We start from the raw sequence: 23,280 nt of genomic DNA on the forward strand, positions 1-23,280 counted from the left end.
TATCACAATTATATATGGGGGTTATAGGGCACTCCCGCGAGGGACAGAGTGTCACACACATTCTTCCCTGTAACAAGAGGCCTGAAAGGAGACTGTGTCTTGGCCATAATCCCCAACCTCTTCCTGACAGTTCCTTCCCAGACAGAGCAAAGCAACTTTGGAGAAGTTGGTGTCCATCCTTAGCTTTGCCATGCCCAAGTCAATGAACAAAGGGGGAACGATTTTTTCCTTAGATATGCAGACATCCTCAGCTGAGTAGAGACGCATGGGGGCTGATTCTCCATGGCTCTGCATCTCTCCTAGTCATTTACACCAGTGAACAACATGGGCAGAGCACAGAGGCTGCATGGTCCAGTGGTTGGAGCATGAGCCTGGGACCTGGTTTCAATTCTGTGCTTTGCCACAGGCTTCCTCGGTGACCTTGGGCAAGTCCCTTAGGGCTGATCTACTCTAGAAGTGCTAGAGCGGTGGGTGAAGACCCTCTATACTCCCGAGGTGTCGTGAGGATAAACATGTCAGAGATTATGAGGGGCTCAGACATGACGGGGACCAGATAAGTACCTTTGCTAGAATGTTACCAGATCCAAATGGTAGAGCGTGGCAGATCTGCAAGCAGTGCCCAGCCTCAGTTACCCTCTTCCAGAATTCCCATGCAGCAAGCTATAAATCCCCTGTGTGGGGTTAATTTAGTCATTTTCCTGACTGCTGGAAGGAGCCCTTGTTATCTCTCCAGTCAGTTTGCTGGGAAAATGGGCGGTCTGCGTTCCTTTCTCGGTTACCTGGCTCCCATCTGTGCAGTATCTGAGGGGTCCTGCAGCATGGCTCGTCAAAGGAGGCGAGTGCGAGGATGGTCCTCCTTCCCCCACAATGTCCATTCCGTGTTTCCCTTTATACAGGAAGGCCAGTATCCTCCTTCCCGCACATGTGTGAGTGCTCCCCATGTGCTACAGGGCCATGCAGAGACAATGAGGACGCTGGGGCGATTGATACAGATGAACCATCTATTCTGGTTGCTTGAGGAAAGGCTATTGAGTCAGTAACATACGCTCCAGAATGTCTGACTCCCAGTCCCCATGCTGCAACCACTAGCCCCTACTCCCGAGCCTCATATACCACCAATCCCCTCACACATGGGGCGAGTCCCACCAGACACAGCCTCACCATCCAAACTATCTAACAGTCAGTCTCAAAAAGACAGTTCCCGCCCCAGGGGCTGCGAAACTGCACCTCCCTGCATGTTGCAATTTGGATGATGCTGTTCGGCCTAGTTCCATATGTTTGAAGGTGTCTTTTTTTTTTCAACACCCACCAAAACAACCCTTGATTAAAAAACTCATGCGCCCTCTGGGAAATCTACGGAAAGGAACCAAATTTGGGAACAGAATTTTCTCTCAAGCTCGTGGCACTGTTTGCATACACCCTGTGATTGCACTTGGGTGTATTCTTTTTGCTTTTCTGGACCGCTGTTTTGTAAAACAAGAAGGCCTGTTTGAAAGGAGAGAGGGGGCTAAGCCACTGGAGAAACTGAGCACTTAGAAAGGGGAAGCAAGCATGCTGCTTCCTAGCAATGCTCCCCCGATCCTGCGCTCTTGTTTAATAAATGGGCCTGGCATTTACAGAGTAATTCTCCACTCCCTGGCAGCCAGTCCTCTGAAGTCCAGGAATCCAGATGTTTCACTCACTCGAATTTCTTCATTACATCGTTTTTGGGCTGCGGTGTCGATTTTCCTTCCAATAATGAACTCAAACTCCATGGCTCAGTGTTGCAAGCTCACTTCTCTTTTCTTTGAGTCAATAAACTGGGAGCTGCCAGTTCTGGGAGGTTCGGGTTAATAAAAGCTTGTTTTCCTGTTGGAAAGCACATGGCCCGTGTTTGTTTGTGCATGGGGCATTCATTACACCGTGCTTTATTCTCAGATCCCGTTGCTTATAGTGTCATTAAAATAAGAGGGTTCAGTTGATCCCTTGAAGGTTGCATTGCCATTTTGGGCATCCGTGCTGGGAGCTATATTGCTGTTGGACCAGCTAAGTCAATATTCATAAATCGTAACCTAGGGTATTTATTTTGCCTGTGCTCCTAAAGCCTTGGCAGCTGATGGAAAACCCGATCCAAAGGGCCAAATGATTCACTGTGCAGGTTCCTGAAAACTTCCAAAAATAGCCGGAGATGTTTCTAGCTGGTCCAATCAAACCCCCCACCTGATCCTGGTGAAAATCTCCTCCTGTGTCCCAACTTTCAGGGAAAGGGAAAAAACCTCGCACTTAGCAGGACTCCAATAATAAATAATAATACAAACTATGCCTCCTTAAAACTCCCTCTGTTGTGACGGCTCCATAAAACTTGACCATGGCTGTGGAGCTCAGCTGTTCTCAGTGGTGGCAGATGGCGGAACAAGAAGCAACGGTCTCAAGTTGCAGTGGGGGAGGTCTAGGCTGGAGATGAAGAAACACTATTTCACTAGGAGGGTGGTGAAGCACTGGAATGGGTTCCCTAGGGAGGTGGTGGACAAGCCCTGGCTGGGATGATTTAGTTGGGGTTGGTCCTGCTTTGAGCAGGGGTTGGACTCGATGACCTCCTGAGGTCCCTTCCAACCCTAATCTTCTATGATTCTATGTTGCTTATCACTCTGCTCACTGTTACCTGAGCTCCCTCCTCTGCCTGTCAGATCCAGTCTCTTGTATTAGTAATACAATAATAATCATGATCATTTATATTGCAGTAGCATCCAGAGGCCCCAACTCAGATGAGGATCCCATTCCTATGGGAAAATAGAGCTAAACTTGCGTCCTGGAAGTAGTCCAATTGGACTGTGAACTTCCGTTAAGCAAGTCTTTGGGGCCTGAATATTTTAGAGGCCAGGGCCATACTGTGCACTCAGACACCCTAATCGGAGCTATGCAGTGCTTGGTGCTGTACAAACATGGACAAACACATGGTCCATATTCTCAAGTACTTGCCTTTTGCACGGTGTCCTCCACACTGCATACCAGCCACTAGGCCAGTATAAATAATATTGTTACCAGATCAGCTTAATGCACCGTGCAAATCGTAAGCACCTTGGAAATGGGGCTGCTTTCGAGAGTGAACTTGGAGAGGCCAGGTGTGCGCTGACAGTGTTGAAAGCAAACACTTACAGGCGGTTTTGAGTTATTCCATTAATTCCTTGGCAATTTTTTTTATTATTTCAGGGTATTTTTTTTATATATATATAGGCTTGGAAGGATTAGATTTTTATCAGTAAATGTCAATAAATGTTGATTTCCCTGGACACACACAAACCGATGGAAAAAAAATAATTCCATCGATAATAATAGCAATGTACAGATAGGCAAAGTAAGAAAAATGCGGCTTGAGAATTGATTGAAGTTTGATTTATGACTAAAATTTTGATATATGAGGTTGACTGTTTGGTTTTAAACAGTTGTAAAGCTTTAATTTTTCCTGCAACTGTGAAAATGTAACTTGATAAAAAAGTTTGAAACATGCTTTAAAAGCCCCATGATTCTGCACAAGTGTGAGCATTTAACTAGATCAAAAGTGTTTTTAAAATGCTTAAAAATAAACACTGATGTTATCCGCTGAAATTCTAAAAAATGAAAATTGAATTCTGCCAAGCCTATTTTTACAGTCGCTGTTGAAATGATCATAGCACAGAGCTGGATTTATGAGAGAACAAAGTGAATTTCACTTGGGAAAATAGACAGTCTTTTGCATCTACATTTTGCCGTTGATTGACACGGGGGTTTGGCTTTGTGTCTGGTCTGGCCGCTTCAGACTCCGTGGTCAGATACACCCTAGAGTCTTGGCCAGATACCCACTGGAATGGCTTGCTGAATGCATTGTGGCTCAATGTATCATTGCCTGAATTGGCTGGCTGTAAGTGAAGCTGTTAAAAACCTGGTGGCTGGTGCCTATGCAGAAGGAGATCTGGAGTTTACAGCCAGGAGAATCACAGCTCTGCTTCTGCATAGAGAGCCTGTCTCACCATTTAAAAATAACCCGAGTCTGAGAGCAAAATGAGCCATCATTGGCGGGATTCTCCATCGCTCTGCACCTTTTGCCACAGTTTACATTGGACCAAGCGGGTGTGAAATGCCACCACATCAGAATGGCGGCATCGTACACTCACTTTGCAGAGGTGTTAAATGACTCCATGAGCTGCAGGCAACAGGGAATCGGGCCATGGTGTTTGCAGCAGGACTCGACAGGGGAAACGAGTTCAGGGGTTTTTTTCTCTCACGTCAGCACCATTTTTCAGACTAGACAGCTCCTGTAACGCTCAAAGTATCCCCAGGACAGTGGTGGTTGGTACCCATTTTGCAAAGGTGTAAATAACTCAGCGGGCTAGATCGGCTGGTGTAGTTCCACTGAAATCAAGTCCCTGAGGATCTGGCCCAGCAATGTGGAACAACAGAGAAACAGGCCCCTCTGTGCACTGAAGTCTGAGAGACCTTTTCACTGCTCCTTGCTGTACTCTCCTAAGGAGTCTTATCACCATTACCACAGAAGTAGACCATTGGCCAAGCCCTAGCAATGGATGCACCATTCACTTGGACGTTTTCTTGCGTAGCTGTAGGCTTCACTTTCTAGGAGGGGGCATCAAACTCCCTCTGCGGAGCTCCCTTCTAAGTGTCACAGGTGAACCGCGTCAGGGAAAAACACTGGGCAGGGGAACCACCATGGCAGCGAATCGCAGAGCCTGGGTCTGAACCATTAGAACCACCCATGTAGACGTTCCGGCTCTGGCTGGAGCTCGGGGTTCTGAAACCCACCCCCTTCACTGGGCATCAGCTGCAGTCCAAGCTGGAGCGTCTTCCTGGCTATTTTTAGGGCCGTAGCACAAGCCCAAGTCTGTAGACCTGGGCTCTGAAACTCGTTGCCTCGCAGGGTGTTTTGTGCTGTCTAGATGTGCTCTAAGTCAAGGGTATGTCTCCACTGCCCACTAAGCCCAGGCTCTGTCTCACGTTTGAGCCTAAGCCCCTCTTCCATCCACACACAAATCAGTCTGACTCAGGTCAGCAAGTACGCAGGGCCCAGGTCGTAGGACCCTGCAGTGGGGTGGAGGGGTCAGAGCCTGAGTCCTGCTGTAACTTGGGTCCCAGCCCTGTCATTTTGCGGCATGGACACAGCTCAAGCCGCAGACCTGAGTTAGATGGTCGGTGTACTGACATATGGCTGGGGACCGACTGGCTAAGCAGCAGTTCTTCAGAAAAGGACCTGGGGGTTACAGTGGACGAGAAGCCGGATATGAGTCAGCAGTGTGCCCTTGTTGCCAAGAAGGCTAACGGCATATTGGGCCGCATTAGTAGGAGCATTGCCAGCAGATCAAGGGAAGTGATTATTCCCCTCTATTCGGCACTGGTGAGGCCACATCTGGAGTACTGCGTCCAGTTTTGGGCCCCCCACTACAGAAGGGATGAGGACAAATTGGAGAGAGTCCAGCGGAGCACAATGAAAATGATTAGGGGGCTGGGACACATGACTTACGAGGAGAGGCTGAGGGAACTGGGCTTGTTTAGTCTGCAGAAGAGAAGAGTGAGGGGGGATTTGATAGCAGCCTTCAACTACCTGAAGGGGGGGTTCCAAAGAGGATGGAGCTTGGCTGTTCTCAGTGGTGGTAGATTACAGAACGAGGAGTAATGGTCTCAAGTTGCAGTGGGGAAGGTCTAGGTTGGATATTAGGAAAAGCTTTTTCCCTAGGAGGGTGGTGAAGCACTGGAATGTGTTACCTAGGGAGGTGGTGGTATCTCCCTCCTTTGAAGTTTTTAAGGTCAGGCTTGACAAAGCCCTGGCTGGGGTGATTTAGTTGAGGATTGGTCCTGCTTTGAGCAGAGGGTTGGACTAGATACCTCCTGAGGGCTCTTCCAACCCTGATCTCCTATGATTCCATGGCCACATCAGCAAGGCTGTGAAACAAAGGTCCAGCAATTGTAAGCTTCAGTTTAAAATGCAGTGCGGCGGCTCAGGCGCGGGCTTGGAAACACCAAGTCCATGAGCCTGGGTCCCCCAGTCCCACGTTTCCAATGCAGTGTAGACATCCCCAACCACCGCCTGTTGTGGGCTCCTGTCCAGCCCCCAGGGCTCCGCTGGGCTGGCTGTTCCCATTGCGTCAGTCGAGAGGAGACCCCAGGCTGTAACTTTGTATATTCCACTCCAAAATCGACCACTCAGTGGTGAGTGGGGTCTTCCTAGCTAGCACATACAGCTGGCCATAGGTTTTCAATCGTAACCCATGCGGATTTGCTCGGAAGGCCTGAGGGTTGGTTACAGACTGAGCTTGCACAGGGGAAACTCACTGTTTCTACCCCAGGTAATAGCCCAGGAGCGGCTCTTCAGAGGTTAAGATGTGGCTCCTTGTACAGGCACCCACTCCGGGGCTGGAGCTGCCGGCGCCAACTTTCCAATGTGCCGGGGGGTGCTCACTGCTCAACCCCTGGCTCTGCCCCCACTCCACCCCTTCCTGCCCCCTCCCCTGAGCCTGCCATGCCCTCGCTCCTCCCCACTTCCCCCCAGAGCCTCCTGCGTGCCACGAAACAGCTGAGCGGGAGGTGCGGGGAGGGAAGGCGCTGATCAGTGGGGCTGCCGGTGGGCGGGAGGCGCTGGGAGTGGTGGGGAAGGGGGAACTGATGGGGGGCTGCTGACGTGTTACTGTGGCTCTTTGGCAATGTCCATTGGTAAATTCTGGCTCCTTCTCAGGCTCAGGTTGGCCACCCCTGGAATACCCCATCCAGCTGTCTGGGGATCTCCACAGCCCCGCGAGACTGATGTCATTGCAGGTCTCTTGCATGTACTTAACTGTATGCCCGTGTCCTGCCTTGGACGTGAAATCTGCAGTGTGGTTATGAAGCTAGACGAGGCACTGCCAGTGAGCCAAAGAGCTGCCACTGAAAGAGGGTCCTCACGTCCTAAGTGGGATTGCAGCCACTCTGCTAAGAACCGTCCAGGGGATGGGAGCAGAGCTCAGGTCTAGGTATACTTACTTCTGCCACAGCGCAGCAGTGGGAGAATGGACTACAGGACCCCTCACGTTCCTTCCTGCCCTACATGGCTGTGGCTCTATGAAACAAGGGTTCCTTTCCTGGCTCTGCCACCCACCTCCAGCTTCCCTTCTCTGTGCCTCAGTTTCCCACTAATGAGTCTCCCCTCCTTGGAAAAGCTGCATTTGTGACAAGAGCCACCTGTTAGTAGCAGGCATCTCCTCCTCCTCCCCGTAGTCTAATTAGACTGCCAGCTTTTCAAGACATGGGCTGTTTGTTGCTATGTGTTTAGGAAGCAGCTCCTCTGATCTTTATCTGCCCCTCTAGGTCCTACTGGAATACAAATACCAGTGGAGCTCCGTGGTGACAGCTATGAGGGGACGAGGTGTAGGGGACTCCCCACGGCCACCTTCTTGGGTGACAAGCTAGCCGGTTTCTGGGATTATAGGTGGTTTGTGCTGCTGTGGTTTTGCAGAGCAGTCCCTGTGCACCAACCCCCTGCAGAAACAGTTACCTTGGTACTACTCTGCTCTATGCCCCAGCTTTGCCTCCCCCTGTCCCCAGAGCACAGCCTAGGCTGTGAGGTTGAGAATCCCATCAGAGGAGGGTCTGATGTAACCCATACCGGGCAGGATGGATTCCCAGAGCCTCTACATTGAACAGCCCATGGGATCAAACTGAGCAAAATTCCAATATCCTGTCTGGGTTTCTCGATCCCGGCTAGAGGGTTTGGGGAAGCTTGGAGGATCCTGCAGAGAGAGAAACCCAGGATTCCTGCTGGGAAAGCAATTAAATTTTTTGAGTGTCTGTTGTCTGGATTGCTGCAGTAAAATTTAGTTTATGGCCAATACGCTCCCATGACAACCCCTATCAAATGGCTGAAGTCCAGGCCCTATTCCGCCACAGTTCTCGCCTCTACCCCACAAGCCGACAGAGTAACTCCGTTCCCTGGCAGCAGTAGTCTGCCTTTACCCCCTATGTGGGCCAGCCGCTGGAGCGTGGCAAAACACACACTTTATGAGCAAGCTGCACTGTCCAGCCAGGCCCCCAAGTTTGCCAGAGGGCGTGCATTTGAGAAGCCGATTTACACACCCAGAGGCCTTTTGCTGGAGCCAAGAATTAGGGGTGGGGGAACTGCAGGAGCTGATTTGAGAGGCTGTTTGTGAAAATACAGCCCACATCTCCAGGGGAGGCATGGGGCGGGGCGGGGGGGCATTTATAGGATCTACCGCTCACAGGGTTTTAAACTGCCTCCCCTCACGGCAGGGTCTGAGGAACCCCATGAGGAAGAGAACCAGGAGACAGTGAGCGTCTCTTTGGTGGCCATTGGCAGGGGCCACGCAGAAAGGGGGATCAATCCTGATCTTCCACATTTCCTCCTCTGGCTCCCGCAGCCTGAGCAAATCACAAAGCTGCTTCACATCTCAGCATTCCTTCCACTCGGCTCAGGCTTCCCCGGCCAAGCTGCGGGGGGTGCGCTTGTAAAAACTCCCCTTTCTTTCTCTCCTGGGTCTTCCCATCAGCAAGCTGCCTGCTGGAAAGAGGCAGAGAGGTGCTCAGACACTACTGACTCGAAGGTTTTACACACTTTTCCACTCAACCACAGTTTAAACGCCGGCTGCCTCCACAGGGCTGCGGCTTAGTAGCTGGTGTGCTGCCCTGTGGCTGGCAGGAATATCCCGGGAGCGACTGTACTTAGAAAAGAAGTCAGATGTTTTCAAAGCTGCTGCTTTTCTGCAGGTGCAGTTTGCTCCCATTGTGTTCTGAAGCAGGGTGGGCACCCGCTCGGGCCCGGAGGGGTTTAAGATAGCCCTGGGAGAGGGCTGGGGCAGGGGAAGAGCTGGGCTGATTGGCAGAGCAGCCGCAGCTGGGGGCCATGCCCAACACAGACCCTGCCCCCGTGGGCCTTACAAAAGCCAGGGAGGCCAGGAGGAGAAGAGTGTACTCTTGTTAGCTTCTGAGAGGGAAGGACCTGGCTGCAGGGGCTCTAAGCAGCATACCTAGATTGGATTGGAGCAGGGCTGGGGAGGGCCAGCCAGGAAAGCCCAAGGCTGTGGCCTACCATTAGGCCCAACAGGTACTGAGGTTGCAGCCCAAGGTTAGATAGAGGCAGCAGGTCCAAGCCCAACCTTGCCGGTGATGAGTGGCTCATGCTGCAGGGCGTGGGGGCTAGCTGGTGACTGGCAGGAGCCTACAACTGAGGCGAGGTAGGGATAGTGGGTGGGTGGCTGGGTTCCCCTGGGAGGGGGAGACCCAGAACTGTGGGGGTACTGCCAGGGGGCAGCCCCCAGTGGAAGAGGCACCGGGGTCCTGGGAGGGACATGGGAGCCAGGAGCAAGGTGAGACACCGGCCTGAAGAGGGCGCTCTGGAGGCTGGGATGCTAATTCCCAGAGACGACCAGCAGGGGGCGCCACCGCTGAGTCTGCGCCCGTTTAGTTCGTTTTTCTAGTATCTGAGCTCCTTCCAGTGGTGCATTAAGTCAGGGGTTCTCAACCGTTTTCTTTCTGAGTCCTCCCACCCCAACATAAGATTAAAAACGCCACGGTCCCCCCTGTGCCACAACAACTGGTTTTCAGCGTGTACAAGCCAGGGTTAGCATTTGGGACAGGGCAGTTCCCTGGGGCCCCATGCCACAGGGGCTTCCGTGAAACTAAGCTGCTCAGACTTTGGCTTCCACCTGGGTGGTGGGGCTCAGGGCCTGGGGCTTCAGCTCCATGCAGTGAGGCTTCAGCTTTCTACCCTGGGCCACTGCGAGTCTAAGGCTGGTCCTGCTTGGTGCTTCCCCCCGCCCCCCCGAAATGGGCTCATGGCCCCCAGGGGGCCCCGGAATCCTGGTTGACAACCACTGCATTAAGCCATGTAATAACACCCCTAGTGCTGCCTACACGGGGTTTTAGGGGCGGTTTAACTGCATTGCCCAGGGGTGGGGATTTTTCACCGCCCTGAGCGATGTTGCTGGGTCACTCTAATGCAGACCCGCCCTGAGACCATGGAATGAACTCCCCCAGGAACAAGGGACCATCACAACCCTCCCCACTTTCCAGTCCCATGCGCAAGGCTCATTTTTTTGACCTTGCTTCTGAGCTCTAAACACAGAACAACAGGTGCATGGGCATACCAGACCATGGAGTGCTTTGAAGAGAAGGACTGAGACTTTGAACTTGATTCAATAGCTCAAAGGGCCAACCCCCTGTAGGGTGCTTGCAAGCTGGAGGCAAAACCAGGGTCCTGTTGGTTGGGGTGGTTTTTTTGGTTTGATTTGGTTTGGTTTTTCTTCTTTCAAGAGCTGGGCACATTCCAATCGATATGTATTACATTCAGCCAGCCTGAAATCCACTAGCACAGCAAGGAGATGCATTCTGGCCTGAACTTTTTAAAGTTCTGCCCTGTATAGGGTGACCAGATGTCCCAATTTTATGGGACAGTCCCAATTTTGGGGTCTTTTTCTTATAGGCTCCTATTATCCCTGTCCCGATTTTTTTCACACTTGCTGTCTGGTCACCCTAGCTCTGTACAGTTCAAACGTTGGTAATTTACACCCGAGAGGTGGCTGCATTTCACTGCTGGGCGAGGTGGTCCCTCTGAATGCAGCTTCTCATCACTTAATAAAGTGTGTTGGTGTTAGAGTTGCAAACTTTGGCATGAAAGGTGCTTTCAGTAATTTGGACATTACCCTTGCATGGCTCTTGAGGTTATGTCCCATCTGGGCTCCCATTCCTATTAGCCCTAACATTAGGGTCACCTGCTGCAGAAGATGAAGACCAAGTAAGGTCGTAGATGAGCCAAAATTATCTATCAATCTAATCATCTCAGGCTCTGCGCAACCAGGTGGGCAAAGAAGACCTTCCTTCACCCCCACACCAAATGAACTTCAAGGGGGCCCAAATTATTGTCAGGAAGGCCAAAATATGTAACGTTATCCAGCGCTGGGCAGTGGAACAGCCGCAGATTGGAGAGTCTTTGTTCCTTAGTTAAGTTATAGATCACAGCAAAATATTGACACACTTGTCTGACTTTTTTTCTTTATTAAACTGTTAAAATCCAAGCATTCCCAAAGATCTAACTAGCCCCTGGACTTCTGATTGGTTTATTTTTTAACTGCAATATCCAGGGGACCCAAAATACCCACTTGCCCCCTGCTCCACCATAAAAGGACCCTAGAACTGGCCTTGATCTATGTATCTGTCTAGCATCCACCTGCCCCTTAATAGTTCAACCAGGCCTAAAAATTGCTCAGCTTGAAAGCCACAATGCCCCATGAGCCCCTCATCCTTCTATTCACTACCCCATTATCTTCCCCCTCCAAGTAATCCACAAAGGGTTCTTTATTCCTAGCCCTCATCAGCTTATTTGCCTGCCCTCTGGTTCTTACAGTGCCATTGTGCGTTGTCAGTCTCCAAGGGTGAAGCAGATCTTTCCTGACTGTTTCAAACTAAGACTGAGTTCCTGCCAACGTCCTAGACCAGCCATAACCAGAGCGCCAACAAACTGGTCCCCTCCCTTCACTCCCAGAAGCTGCCTTTTGTTCTGTTATCTCTTCCTCATTCTGCATTTCACAGTTTCAGATTTTTGAAGCTAGTCAGCCGAGGACCGGCAGAGGGGTGCGGGGTGCACGGAACAGCCAATTCCTGGTGCAAAGTCTACACAGCTTATAACAAATGCAGGCATGTCTCTATACAAAGAAAAGTAGCAGTCTTGGCTAATTGCAACTGAACCCACAGAAAATGATCTGCACTAAACACAGCAAACTGAGCATGTAACTCCTAGCGGAACCACTTGGCCAAACCAGGCCTGGTCTGGTAGGTCTCTGTCATTTGCAAGGCCCGGCAGGCTTTGCAGAAGTGGATGGTCCAGGAACTTTGCTTGGACGGTTTTAGCCATGTTCGCCACTGGAAGTAGCGCTGGTAACGTGCTGGGTCCTTGTCCAGCTCCTGGAGATACTGGGCCAGCCCTTGAGCATTGGGAAAGTCATCAATGTGAATAAAGGCATCGGGGGGCAGAAAGCGCTCGTAGTTTTTTCGGGGGGGGCCGCAGACAACAGGCACAGCCCCTGAGCCCAGGGCATTGTTCCAGAGCTTCTCAGTGATGTAGTCCTCATGAAGCGAGTTCTCAAAGGCCAGGTAGAATTTGTACTGGGACAGGGTGGAGAAGTGCTTGTCCCGGGGCAGAGACATGTGATGGCTGCCGTATATATCCACGTGGAGGTATTTCTTCAGCTCCTCATAGTACTGCACCCGGCGGGAGGCTGGGTTCCAGTTACTCACTGCCCAGGCCACCAGCTTGGACTTGGCTGGGATGCTGAAGTTCTGGGGCTGGCTGAGGACCTCCAGCCACCCGTAGGGGGTGAAGATATCAGAGTCCCTCCGGTAAGACATGGTCAGGTTGAAGAGGTTATCCATGAAGCCCAGGTTAGGGCTGTGGCTGGGGGACTCCAAGTTGAACCAGATCCAGTGCTGGGAAGGCGGCCGTGGGGCCTGTGGCAGTTTCTTTGGGCTGGAGCACACATCCCTGTGATGCACAATCACTGCATTGGCCTTGTGGTACCAGCTACGGTTGGCCGTGATGTGACAGTCCTGGATGCCAAAGAGCTCGGAGCATTTTTGCAGAGCAGCACGTTGCCCAAAGGGCCAGGTCCACAGGAGGATGGTCAGCTCCGAACCAGCCTCTGGAGCTGTGGGGTTGTTTCCAGGATGGACTATGACTGAAGAGGAATTGCCAGCCCAGGCCTCTAGGCCAGGGTCCCTGGAGGGCCGAAGGTAAAGAAACAAACAGAAGGCGGTTACCAATTGGGAGAGAATAAAGATTAGGAGGTGCTTGCAGGGTGGGCTTTTCTTCTGGTTGCTGAGCGGCATTGCTGGCCTGGGAATGCAGGAGACACCAATAATGGCATGATTAGTGATAGCAATAACTGAACATGGTGGGGCTGGGCGGGAAGGAACAATGCCAAGAACTGGCAAAGCATGTTAGAAAGTGTTCCCCACAAATCTGAAGCAACGTGAAGCAGAATCACTCGCAGACTCACACCAAAGGCAAACAAGTTCTTTGGCGCCCTACACCAACCCGCCCCCGCTGAAATAACCTCATTTAGGTATGATGCTGCCCTTGTGGCTGGGAATTACCCAGAGCAAACTGGGTTGCCCAGAGAAAACTGAAATGGTTAGTCCTTTCCAACCACTTAGACCTCGTCTACACTACAGTTTACTTTGGTAGAACTTACATCTCTCAGGGGTGTGGATTATCCACATCCCTGAGTGACCCTAATTACCCCAACCTAGGCGCCGGTGTTGACTTAGCTTCCGCCTTTCATGGAGGTGGAGTTATTAAGCTCTCTCCCGCCGGCTAAGGGTGTCACCCCCACAAGCGTTACAGTTGTGTAAATGGAGCCGGCGCCTCAGGACCGAAAATGGAGATGGCCATCTCCAGATGGCAGGAGGGATTTAGGGAGGCATCAGGTAATTCCAGGTTGCAGTTTCACCCGGTTCCTCATTCAAAGTACAGTGGGAACACCCACCAGTTTACATGTGACTGCCACCCCTTTGGCTGACGTACCAGGAACTCCCAGAGCTAAAAGCGTGAGCTGAGGATACCAGGCGCCATAGCTGTCTGCTATAATACACACTCGCCGGTGGGTTACATAGGATCTTCCAAAGGCCTTGGGGTTTCCTTCACCGCCGCCCACCTCAGTTATTCCTCAGCCTTTTACTCCACTTTTCCCTGTCCCTTTTTTAGAAATTCATTTGCATAACAGTACAGCAGCAAGGAGTCCAGGATTCATGGTGCTATCTACTCAGCACTGCCGTAGTCCCGTCCCTGAAGAGCTCACACCAACACAGATGCAGCAGAGGAGAGGAAACAGCTTGCCCAAGGTCATAGACCAGATGGCTGGCAGAAGTGGGAATAGAACCCAGGGATCCTGCCACCTCAGCCAGTGCCCCTAGACCCTGGACCAGACTGCCTATGATTAGAGAATTTACCTCCCAAACAGCATTCCAGACAGCAGTGAAGAAAGCGACTCACCTCTGGCTTCCGTCCTGACAAATTCCTGAAATGACTACAAGTGCTCTTGTGAGATGAGTTGAAGCGGCAAGTGGGATAAGAGAAAGCAAGTGACGCAAAACAGAATGAGGAGGGCAAAATTACAGGGAGTGGATTTCATGTATCTCTGGGCCAATTGTTTACTGTATGCTGATCAGCTGCAGCCAGAACAAGGTCCCCAAGAAATAAGTCCTGCCCTCTTTGAACATCCCCACCCCAAGCCCTTTCGTAACAATTGTGCCCAAGACTGATTTGTTTGAAGTTAATTGAGCGCTGATGCCAAAGAAGAGGGAAGCAATTGGACTGGAAACAGCATTCAAAGAGGGGCGATACAAGATTGAAACATATCAGATTGGCCTTCCTGGTTGGATGTGACGCTCCACCTTTCCCTGTGAATGGGATGGGCGGAGCAATGTGTGTTTGCTGGGATTCCAGATCTTCTTGAGCTCCCAAGTGCTCTTTGCAGTGCAAGCAAGCAGGGGATGGATGGAACAGTTCTCAGAGCTCTGCCCGGTACAGACATCAGCTGCAGAGATGGCCCAAATGCCCTGCAGAACACAGGAGTGTGTGCAGACCTGCCACTCTCCACCCTCCATTTCTCCTTTGCCATAAAGGCATTGCCTAGGCTGATAAGGACTTTATTAGTCACCACGAGTTTCAAAGCTAAAGAGCAGATTTAGCCGCACAGCTCCCATTGATTCCAGTGTGCTGCCAAACCCCCTTTGAAAACCTCAACCGGGGTCTCAGGCCTGGACGTGTCACCAAGGCCTTCAAGCTTTTGCCTTCTGACTCCTTCATCTCCTCGTGACTCACAGCACTTGAGAGGTGAGCTGGACAGGGACATGGAGCGATACCAACTCTGCTTGGGGAAGACCAGCTATGGGGGGCCCTGTCCTGCTACAAAGCTCGCCAGGCCCTGCTTTGGGCTCCCTTCCCCTCCCCGGCAACTCAGATGAGTTGGTCTTGTGTATCTTAGTCACTGGGGTGAGCCATGCTTTTCAGTTGCTGCAACTGGGGTGAATTGTTTTTTTGTGCACCTGCCGGGCTGCAAGTGGCTGGCATGAGAAGGACGTTCATGCATTAAATCAGGATGAAATGTATTTAAATGGAAGCGCGGGCTGTTTGACTTGAATTACAGTTTCTGGATGGAGGCTGCACCTGGAAGGGGGGGCAGGAATCAGGCATGGGATGTTCAGGAATTTGCTGTGAAGGGCTTTTAAATTCTTCTAATCCCTATGTGCCAGGCACAAGGGTCAGGTCTAGAGGTGCCTTTTATCCCCTAGGCTTGCCCCCAGGTACATCCTCCAGAATGGAGCTGCTTTTAAGGGTAGGGTTCTAACAGGGAGGAATATGAAAAATGTCATCGAGCAAAGGGGAGCGATATACTTGGGTTTGGTTGCCCAGAGTGCCTGAGGTCACAGACTCCAATTCCTGACTGGGAAAAGCTGTGTCAGACCTGGGGCTGATCCACCCTGCGTTCCAGGAACGCTACCCAGGAAAGGCAGTGGGTTCTCTGGTTTATTTCCCTGGGAGACAGACACAGGCACTGGGGTTCAGCACTTGGGCTGGTGCAACATCACAGGGCAGAAGGAGCCTTTTATTAAAACCATCATGACTGGGGTTTTCCAAAGCGTTTAAGGGTCTGAAACCACTGCACTTTCTGGGAGTCCGTCACTGGTAGTTGGATGCAGAAGTCCAGGGGTAGTCAATTTATTTTTTTTGTCAAGGTCCAAATTTCTTGGTCAAAGTATAGTCAGGGTCCAGATTCCAGAGAATTTTTTTTTAAAAAAAACAATGATAATAAGTAAATACAAAAATTGGGGGTCCCTTCAAAACCATCTGGAGGTCTGGATTTGGCCCATGGTCTGCCTATTGACTATCCCTCAGGGTCTGAAGATCCCAGCTCATGTGGGGTGTTCTGTGTACTGCACCTTTAAATGGGTAAGGAACTACCATTGTGTGAGACAGAGCCACAGGACAGACGCACTCTGCTCTCTCCTGAAGACTTTACTTTACTTTTCTTCTTGTTTGCTTGTGTCCCTTTATGGGTAACATATGTTGCTGGTGCCAAGTGGATCCGGATTTTCTCTGGTGTTGGGCGACTCCCCAGGGGGCTGTAGAAGCTCTTCAGAATTCCTCCTCCTCCAGCAGCCCACAGTTTAGGGGGGTGCGTAGGGGGTGCGCCTAAGGAAAAGGGGGTATCCTCATAACTCTGTGCTCTGCCTATTCCCAGTTGCTGGAATAACCCCTCGACTGCATAGGCAGCTGGGTGCAAACTACAGAGGCCTTCAGGCTGCTCTAAACTTGCACTGGCCCCAGAATACAGGGCACCTAAATGTGAGACAAAACCACCTTCTCCCTCTCCTCCTGCCCCAAAGCCTCTGGGTGCTCTTTGGGTATCAGAAAATATCAGAATTCCTTCTTCTCACGGGCTGCAGGTGAACCCCACCTTTGGGGAGTCTAGCCCCATGACCCCACCCCTTTTGCCTAAGGCCCTGCCCCCCACCCCCGCCTGCCAGAGTCCTAAGTCCACCACCCCACCCCCGCGGCCACAGGAGCCCTGGCCAGCCTGCCCCAGCTATGCCAGCTCGGCCAGGGGGCCCCAGGGCCGGGCAGTGGCGGGGCCAGAAGCTTGGCCCTGCCGGCTCCTGCTGCAGGCTTCGCCCCCACCGGCAGCCAAGCTCCCTTCTCCCCCGCCTCCTCCCCCAAGTGTGCTGCTTTCCCCACTGCCGAACAGCTGTTTGCCGGCACTCATAGAATCATAGAATCTCAGGGTTGGAAGGGACCTCAGGAGGTCATCTAGTCCAACCCCCTGCTCAAAGCAGGACCAATCCCCAATTTTTGCCCCAGATCCCAAATGGCCCCCTCAAGGATTGAACTCACAACCCTGGGTTTAGCAGGCCAATGCTCAAATCCCTCCCCCCCAAAAGGAACAGGTTCCACTCAGGTCGCTCTGGGAGGGAGGGGGAGGAGCAGGGCCACAGCGCACTCGGGGGAGGAGGCAGGGAAGAGGCGGCAGCGGGGCCTTGGGGAAGGGGGTGGAATCAGGGCAGGGCGGAGCAAAGGCGGGGCCCCCGCATTCCCCCTACACATACCCCTCCCCCTGCCATGAGCTGCAGGGGCCTGGGAGCACCCCCACAACCCCAGCCCCTGCCCTCCCTGACTCCTGCACCCCCTACACATACCCCCACCCTGAGCACCAAATGGGAGCTCCTGCACCCCCCCCCCCACATTCCCACCTGCACCCCTTGCACCAAACCGGAGCTGCCCCAGGTAAGCGCTCCACACCCCAACCTCCTGCCCCAACCCTGAGCCCCCTCCTGCATCCTAACTCCTGGCCAGACCCTGCACCCCAACCTCCAGCCCAATCCTGCACCCTAACTCCCACCCAGACTCTGCACCCCCCAGCCCTGAGCCCCCTCCCACACCCCAAAGTTCTGGCCAGACCCCACACCCCAACTTTTTTTACTTTATAAAGCACTCCTATCCAAAGCGCTTTACAATAGTTAGTGAACGGTACAAACAATGTTTGGAAAGAGCATTAAGTGGTCCGCCAAGACCCTCAGCAATAAATAAGTTAGACTACAAAAAAACAATCAAAGTACCTCCCTTTATATTCATTTACTTCCTATGACTTATAGGAGGAGGATGGAGGAAAAAAGAATGAAAAAACAGGGGTGGGGGAGGAGATAAGAGAGAATGTTCTTGGCCGGGTCCCAAGGAGGGGCCCCAAAAATGAAGCTGAGCCCAGGGCCCCACTAACTCTAAATCCACCACTGTGTTAAACGTCACCAAACCAGGCTCTTAAAAATCAGAGCAGGCTTCTTATCAGGCTTAAAATATGCCTTTGCTCCCAACGCTCATGACCTTGGGATCATCCCTGATCCTGACCACTCTCTCGTGTCTCAAATCCCCTATAGGTGACCCTTCAGTGGGTGCCTAGCTGCTCTTTGTGCCTATAAAAATAATCTCCCCATAATCCACCTCCAGACACTGTGTAACCCACTTCACACCGGCTCCACTCTTCCTCTGCTGAAACTCGCTCCCCTGGATTAGTTGCACCTACTCTCCAGCTGGCCTCCTCAAATCTCCACTCTCCAGGCACCAGCTTCTGCAGAATGCTACTCCCCTCCATGCTGAGAAACCTCCCCCGCTACACTGCCTCCCTCCATCCTCAGACTTCACTGGCTTCCCCACTTCTTTCAGGGCTGCTGTCCTTGGTTTTGGAAGCCATGCTGGAGCCTGATCCGCTAACCACCCCTGTTCACGCAGACTCCCTGCTGAAGTGAAGCATGGAGGTCTAGTCAGAGCAGTCCCAAGAAAGAGCTCTTAACAGCGCTCGTGTGAGCATCCATGGGTCCAGAACATGTGGCTGCTGGTTCCTGGGTGTCTGCCCCATCCACATCTCCACCGCATAGCTCTGGGGAAGCAGGTGCCATGGGCTGAAAGGCGCTGCTGCCCACAAAGGGTCTGATTGGCAGTGCTTCCCAGTTCCCTGACTGATCCAGGTGCTCTATTTAAGCCTGGAGGGCACAGAAGAAAATTTTCTGTACAACTGGGTGGATACTCAGCTGGCTGCTTTGACACAGCCTGCTCCTTTGCATTGCTTTGGCTCCTGATCTCCGACTCCAGCTCTGACCCTTAGCTCAGGTCCCAGGCCCCTAACTCCAGCTCCACCCACTAAGCCGGAGCACCCATGCCCTGCCCATGACAGCTGGTAGCAGTGGCAAGATTGAAATGCAATGCATGTTTTATGTTCCTGAGACAGGTCTTTGATTTCCTCATTGCTGTGTGTGTCAGATGCTTATTGTAAAATATAGGCTTCTACCGTATGGCTTCTTGACCCTGAATATTGGAGCTAGGTAATAAACGCTTGTGTTTTCTCTGCTCTTTATTGCATTTGCCAAAATGATGTTGCCCCATTTTAAACAAGAGATGTTGAAACTTGACATTTCCAGTTGATGGGGAAATTTTGATGTTTTTAAATTTGGTTTTAGTCCAAATTGGAACGAAAACAAAGATTTTTGAAATTTCAGAACATCTGAAAAATTTCAGGTTTGGACAACTTTCATTTTGAAATTTGGATATTCTATTTTCTCCCCTGTTTTTTTAATATTTTCATTATTTTTACATTATTTTGTGTCCGTAATAGTCATGCATCATATGCATGACTACTAGGACTTGCCATAATATAACATAATAGTTAAAATATTCTATTTTATTTTAAAAATCATTATGCGCAGAATCAAACTGCTGCCTTTAGATACATTAAGGGAAACAGTTTGATACTTTGACCTGAAAATGGCATTTTTCATCCAAAAAAAAATTTGACAAAAAATGTCCAACCAGCTCTAACATAAACCTTCTCTTGGTTTCTAACTCTGCCTTTGAATCTGTGTAGCCGGGTTCTCATTTTATTAGGATACAGAGCATATAGTATGTTTCACTTTTGTAAAGCTTTGGGTCTGATTCTCTCTTACCTGCACCTTGGGCCTCATTCTCATTTGGGGTCCCTTGAAGATTGTTTGGGAGGGCAAATGTACCCCTTCAGTCCCCTGGTAGCACCAGCCCTGCCCCCAGGATTCCCCCATGCCAAAGAAATTCCCAGCTAGAGGGTTACTCCCTTATGGTCTCTTTGTGCCAGTGGAGCAAAGGAACTGTGTCACAACAGAAAACCCGGCCTTCTGTGTCTGATAACTTCCACTGTGGGTTAAAGGGAGCAACAAAGAACGAAAGTAAAGGTCTCCTAGAAGAGAAGAGTGTGTATCTCCTCTGGCATAGGTTGCATCTGCTCTGTCTGACAAAATGGTAGCCGCGTGGGCTCCTTAGCCATTTAAAGGTGTCAGATCCAGAAAACAAAGGGGCAGGTTGTGATACCCTTGACAAGTATCACCCTGAACCATGGGGTGACTTCATGGGGCTACATGGGAGCAGGGTGAGTCAGAGTAATTGTTCCCCCACAACATAAAAAGTTCAACCAGGTAGATTTTTAAAAGAAAAGTTCTGAAATTCTGCTCTGTGATGGCCCCTGCTGTTGGGAAGCCCAATCTGAAGGCTCTGCTCAAGGTGCTCAATATCTGGAAACTCAACCAATGACTGGGCTTCACTTCATGAAAAGAGGAGAACCATATCCCTTCTTGACTGCAGTTCCTGGCAGATGCTTAATGCAATTATTCTTGAGCCCTCCGTGTGTCCACTGGAGCATCCTGTCCCTGGTCCACTGGAGCCGCACAGTATTCACACATCCACTGCTCCCCAAGCCTACCAGTTACACCTCTGAGCACTGCTCCATTTAACACAGCACTTAGGTAAGTTTGTAGTGAACACAAGAAAAAGTTGTTTAACAATGTATAGAGTCAAGTGATAGCAAGTAGAAATATTGGAAACAAAGGGCTACATATAAAATAAAACCAGGCATTAATTCACAAGGGACATCTTTAATACAGTGTTGCTCATCAGTGCTTGTCAACCAGACAGCCTGTGATCCCTTTTCCATGAGACCAGCCATGCTGTCAGCTTGTCCCCTAGGTGAAGGATGCCATATGTCCCTTTACTCTCTCCTGATATATCAGACGAATCCTTTGATCTTAATCCTAAGTGGGACATGCTCCTGCTGTGTCTTGCTTCCTGTTGATTTTGTGATCGCTTACAAGTTTCACAGTCCTAATCAGCTGGAGGCTCCATATCAAAATAGACTTACATTGGGTGTCTCTCAAAGTACAATGACCAGACAGAAAGCTAAGCATCTCCTGCCCCCTCCCTGAACAGAGCCTGTGTTATGACCCACAGGTCTGCAGGGTAGAGATCTTACATGCCATGCTTTGGTGAATTATTGCACATACAGTAGAATCTCAGAGTTACAAACACCTCGGGAATGGAGGCTGTTCATAACTCTGAACAAAAGGTTATGGTTGTTCTTTCAAAAGTTTGTGACTGAACATTGACGTAATACAGTTTTGAAACTTTACTGTGCAGAAGAAAAATGCTGCTTTTGCTTTATTTTTTTAGTACTTGACGTTTAACACAGTACAGTATTGTATTTGATTTTCTTTTTTTGGGGGGGGGGGGGCGGGGGGTGTCTCTGGTGCTACCTGATTGTGCACTTCCAGTCCAAAGGAGGTGTGTGATTGACCGGTCATAGAATCATAGAATATCAGGGTTGGAAGGGACCTCAGGAGGTCATCTAGTCCAACCCCCTGCTCAGAGCAGGACCAACCCCAACTAAATCATCCCAGCCAGGGCTTTGTCAAGCCTGACCTTAAAAACTTCTAAGGAAGGAGATTCCACCACCTCCCTAGGTAATGCATTCCAGTGTTTCACCACCCTCCTAGTGAAAAAGTTTTTCCTAATATCCAACCTAAGTCTCCCCCACTGCAACTTGAGACCTTTACTCCTCGATCTGTCATCTGCTACCCCTGAGAACAGTCTAGATCCATCCTCTTTGGAACCCCCTTTCAGGTAATTGAAAGCAACTATCAAATCCCCCCTCATTCTTCTCTTCTACAGACTAATCCCAGTTCCCTCAGCCTCTCCTCATAAGTCATGTTCTCCAGCCCCCTAATCATTTTTGTTGCCCTCCGCTGGACTCTTTCCAATTTTTCCACATCCTTCTTGAAGTGCGGGGCCCAAAACTGGACACAGTACTCCAGATGAGGCCTCACCAATGTCGAATAGAGGGGAACAATCACGTCCCTCAATCTGCTGGCAATGGTCCTACTTATACATCCCAAAATGCCATTGGCCTTCTTGGCAACAAGGGCACACTGTGGACTCCTATCCAGCTTCTCGTCCACTGTAACCCCTAGGTCCTTTTCTGCAGAACTTCTGCCTAGCCCTTCGGTCCCTAGTCTTTAGCGGTGCATGAGATTCTTCCATCCTAAGTGCTGGACGCTGCACTTGTCCTTGTTGAACCTCATCAGATTTCTTTTGGCCCAATTCTCTAATTTGTCTAGGTCCCTCTGTATCCTATCCCTACCCTCCAGCATATCTACCTCTCCTCCCAGTTTAGTGTCATCTGCAAACTTGCTGAGGGTGCCATCCACACCATCCTCCAGATCATTAATGAAGATATTGAACAAAACTGGCCCAAGGACCGACCCTTGGGGCACTCCACTTGATACTGGCTGCCAACTAGACATGGAACCATTGATCACTACCCATTGAGCCCAACAATCTAGCCAACTTTCTATCCACCTTATATTCCATTCATCCAGCCCATACTTCTTTAACTTGCTGGCAAGAATACTGTGGGAGACCGTGTCAAAAGCTTTGCTAAAGTCAAGGAACAACACGTCCACTGCTTTCCCTTCATCCACAGAGCCAGTTGATGGGAACACTGAGCCTTGGGATGGCTCTGGGGGATTAGATTGTTGCTTTGGTGGGTTCTGCATGAAAACTCTGTAGGCATGGGGGAGGCAGTTATACCTTGTGTAAAATTAATTTGGCTAATATGATGTTATGGAGGTTAAACTATATGGAAGGAATTTGCATTTTCCCAGGACATGTGCAGTGTATATTGGAAAAGGAGTAAAAGAAATGCAAATAAAACATGGTACTTCATTAAAATCCTAATAGGGCTCCAAAAGGAGCCACAATAGGTTGTGCTTTCTTTTTCAGATCGCTGTGTTTTGGAGCAGGAGATGAAAGTGGAAAGTAATCAGAACTCTGGTGGAAGTAAAATGCTTCCCTTTTAAGACAGTGTCTGAGCTGCTAACAGCTTTGGATCCAGAAGCAAGCTAGTAATCCTCTGTGTAAATGCAAATTACCTAGCTGATGGGCACAAAGGAGCTGCAAATAACAAATACATCTGGTCAGCAAACAAGCTACTAGAAGACTCAGATTATGGCCCTTCAGGAAAGGGAGGTGGAAAAAAAAAAAACAAGTCAAGCCTGAAAATAAGGGGGACAGGTTAACCTTAAGGGGTGTGGGTGTGGGTGGGGGTGGGCGTGTGGGTGGGGGTGGGCATGTGGGTGTGTGAGATGGGAACAGGGAATGGGGGTAAGAAAATTGGAATCATGTTTTGCTAAAGGGGGAAATGGGAACAGGGAATGGGAGTAAGAAAATTGGAATCATGTTTTGCTAAAGGGGGAAATGGGAACAGGGAATGGGAGTAAGGAAGTTGGAATCATGTTTTGCTAAAGGGGGAAATGGGAACAGGGAATGGGAGTAAGGAAGTTGGAATCATGTTTGGCTAAGGGTAGGAATGGGAACAGGGACACAGGTGTAAGGCTCTGTGGTGTCAGAGCTGGGAAGGAGGATACTAAGGA

At 50.4% G+C, this 23,280-nt stretch overlaps 1 protein-coding gene across 2 annotated transcripts in view; it reads right to left on the reverse strand.

The window, feature by feature from the left end:
- Window positions 1-11,054: 11,054 nt before the first annotated feature.
- Window positions 11,055-23,280, reverse strand: part of LOC125627272 (4-galactosyl-N-acetylglucosaminide 3-alpha-L-fucosyltransferase FUT6-like) — a 50,216-nt gene continuing 37,990 nt past the window's right edge. Inside the window, exon 3 of one of the 2 annotated variants that reach the window (XM_048831199.2) lies at window positions 11,055-12,721. In XM_048831199.2, the coding sequence (XP_048687156.1) occupies window positions 11,743-12,721 (979 nt within the window). In that variant the 3' untranslated portion in view covers window positions 11,055-11,742. Of the gene's footprint in view, window positions 12,832-23,280 lie in introns of those variants that run through there. The other variant, XM_048831198.2, reaches the window with a different exon arrangement.

This window comes from Caretta caretta, chromosome 25 (assembly GCF_965140235.1).
Source record: "Caretta caretta isolate rCarCar2 chromosome 25, rCarCar1.hap1, whole genome shotgun sequence".
In the NCBI taxonomy this organism is placed as follows: Eukaryota; Metazoa; Chordata; order Testudines; family Cheloniidae; genus Caretta; species Caretta caretta.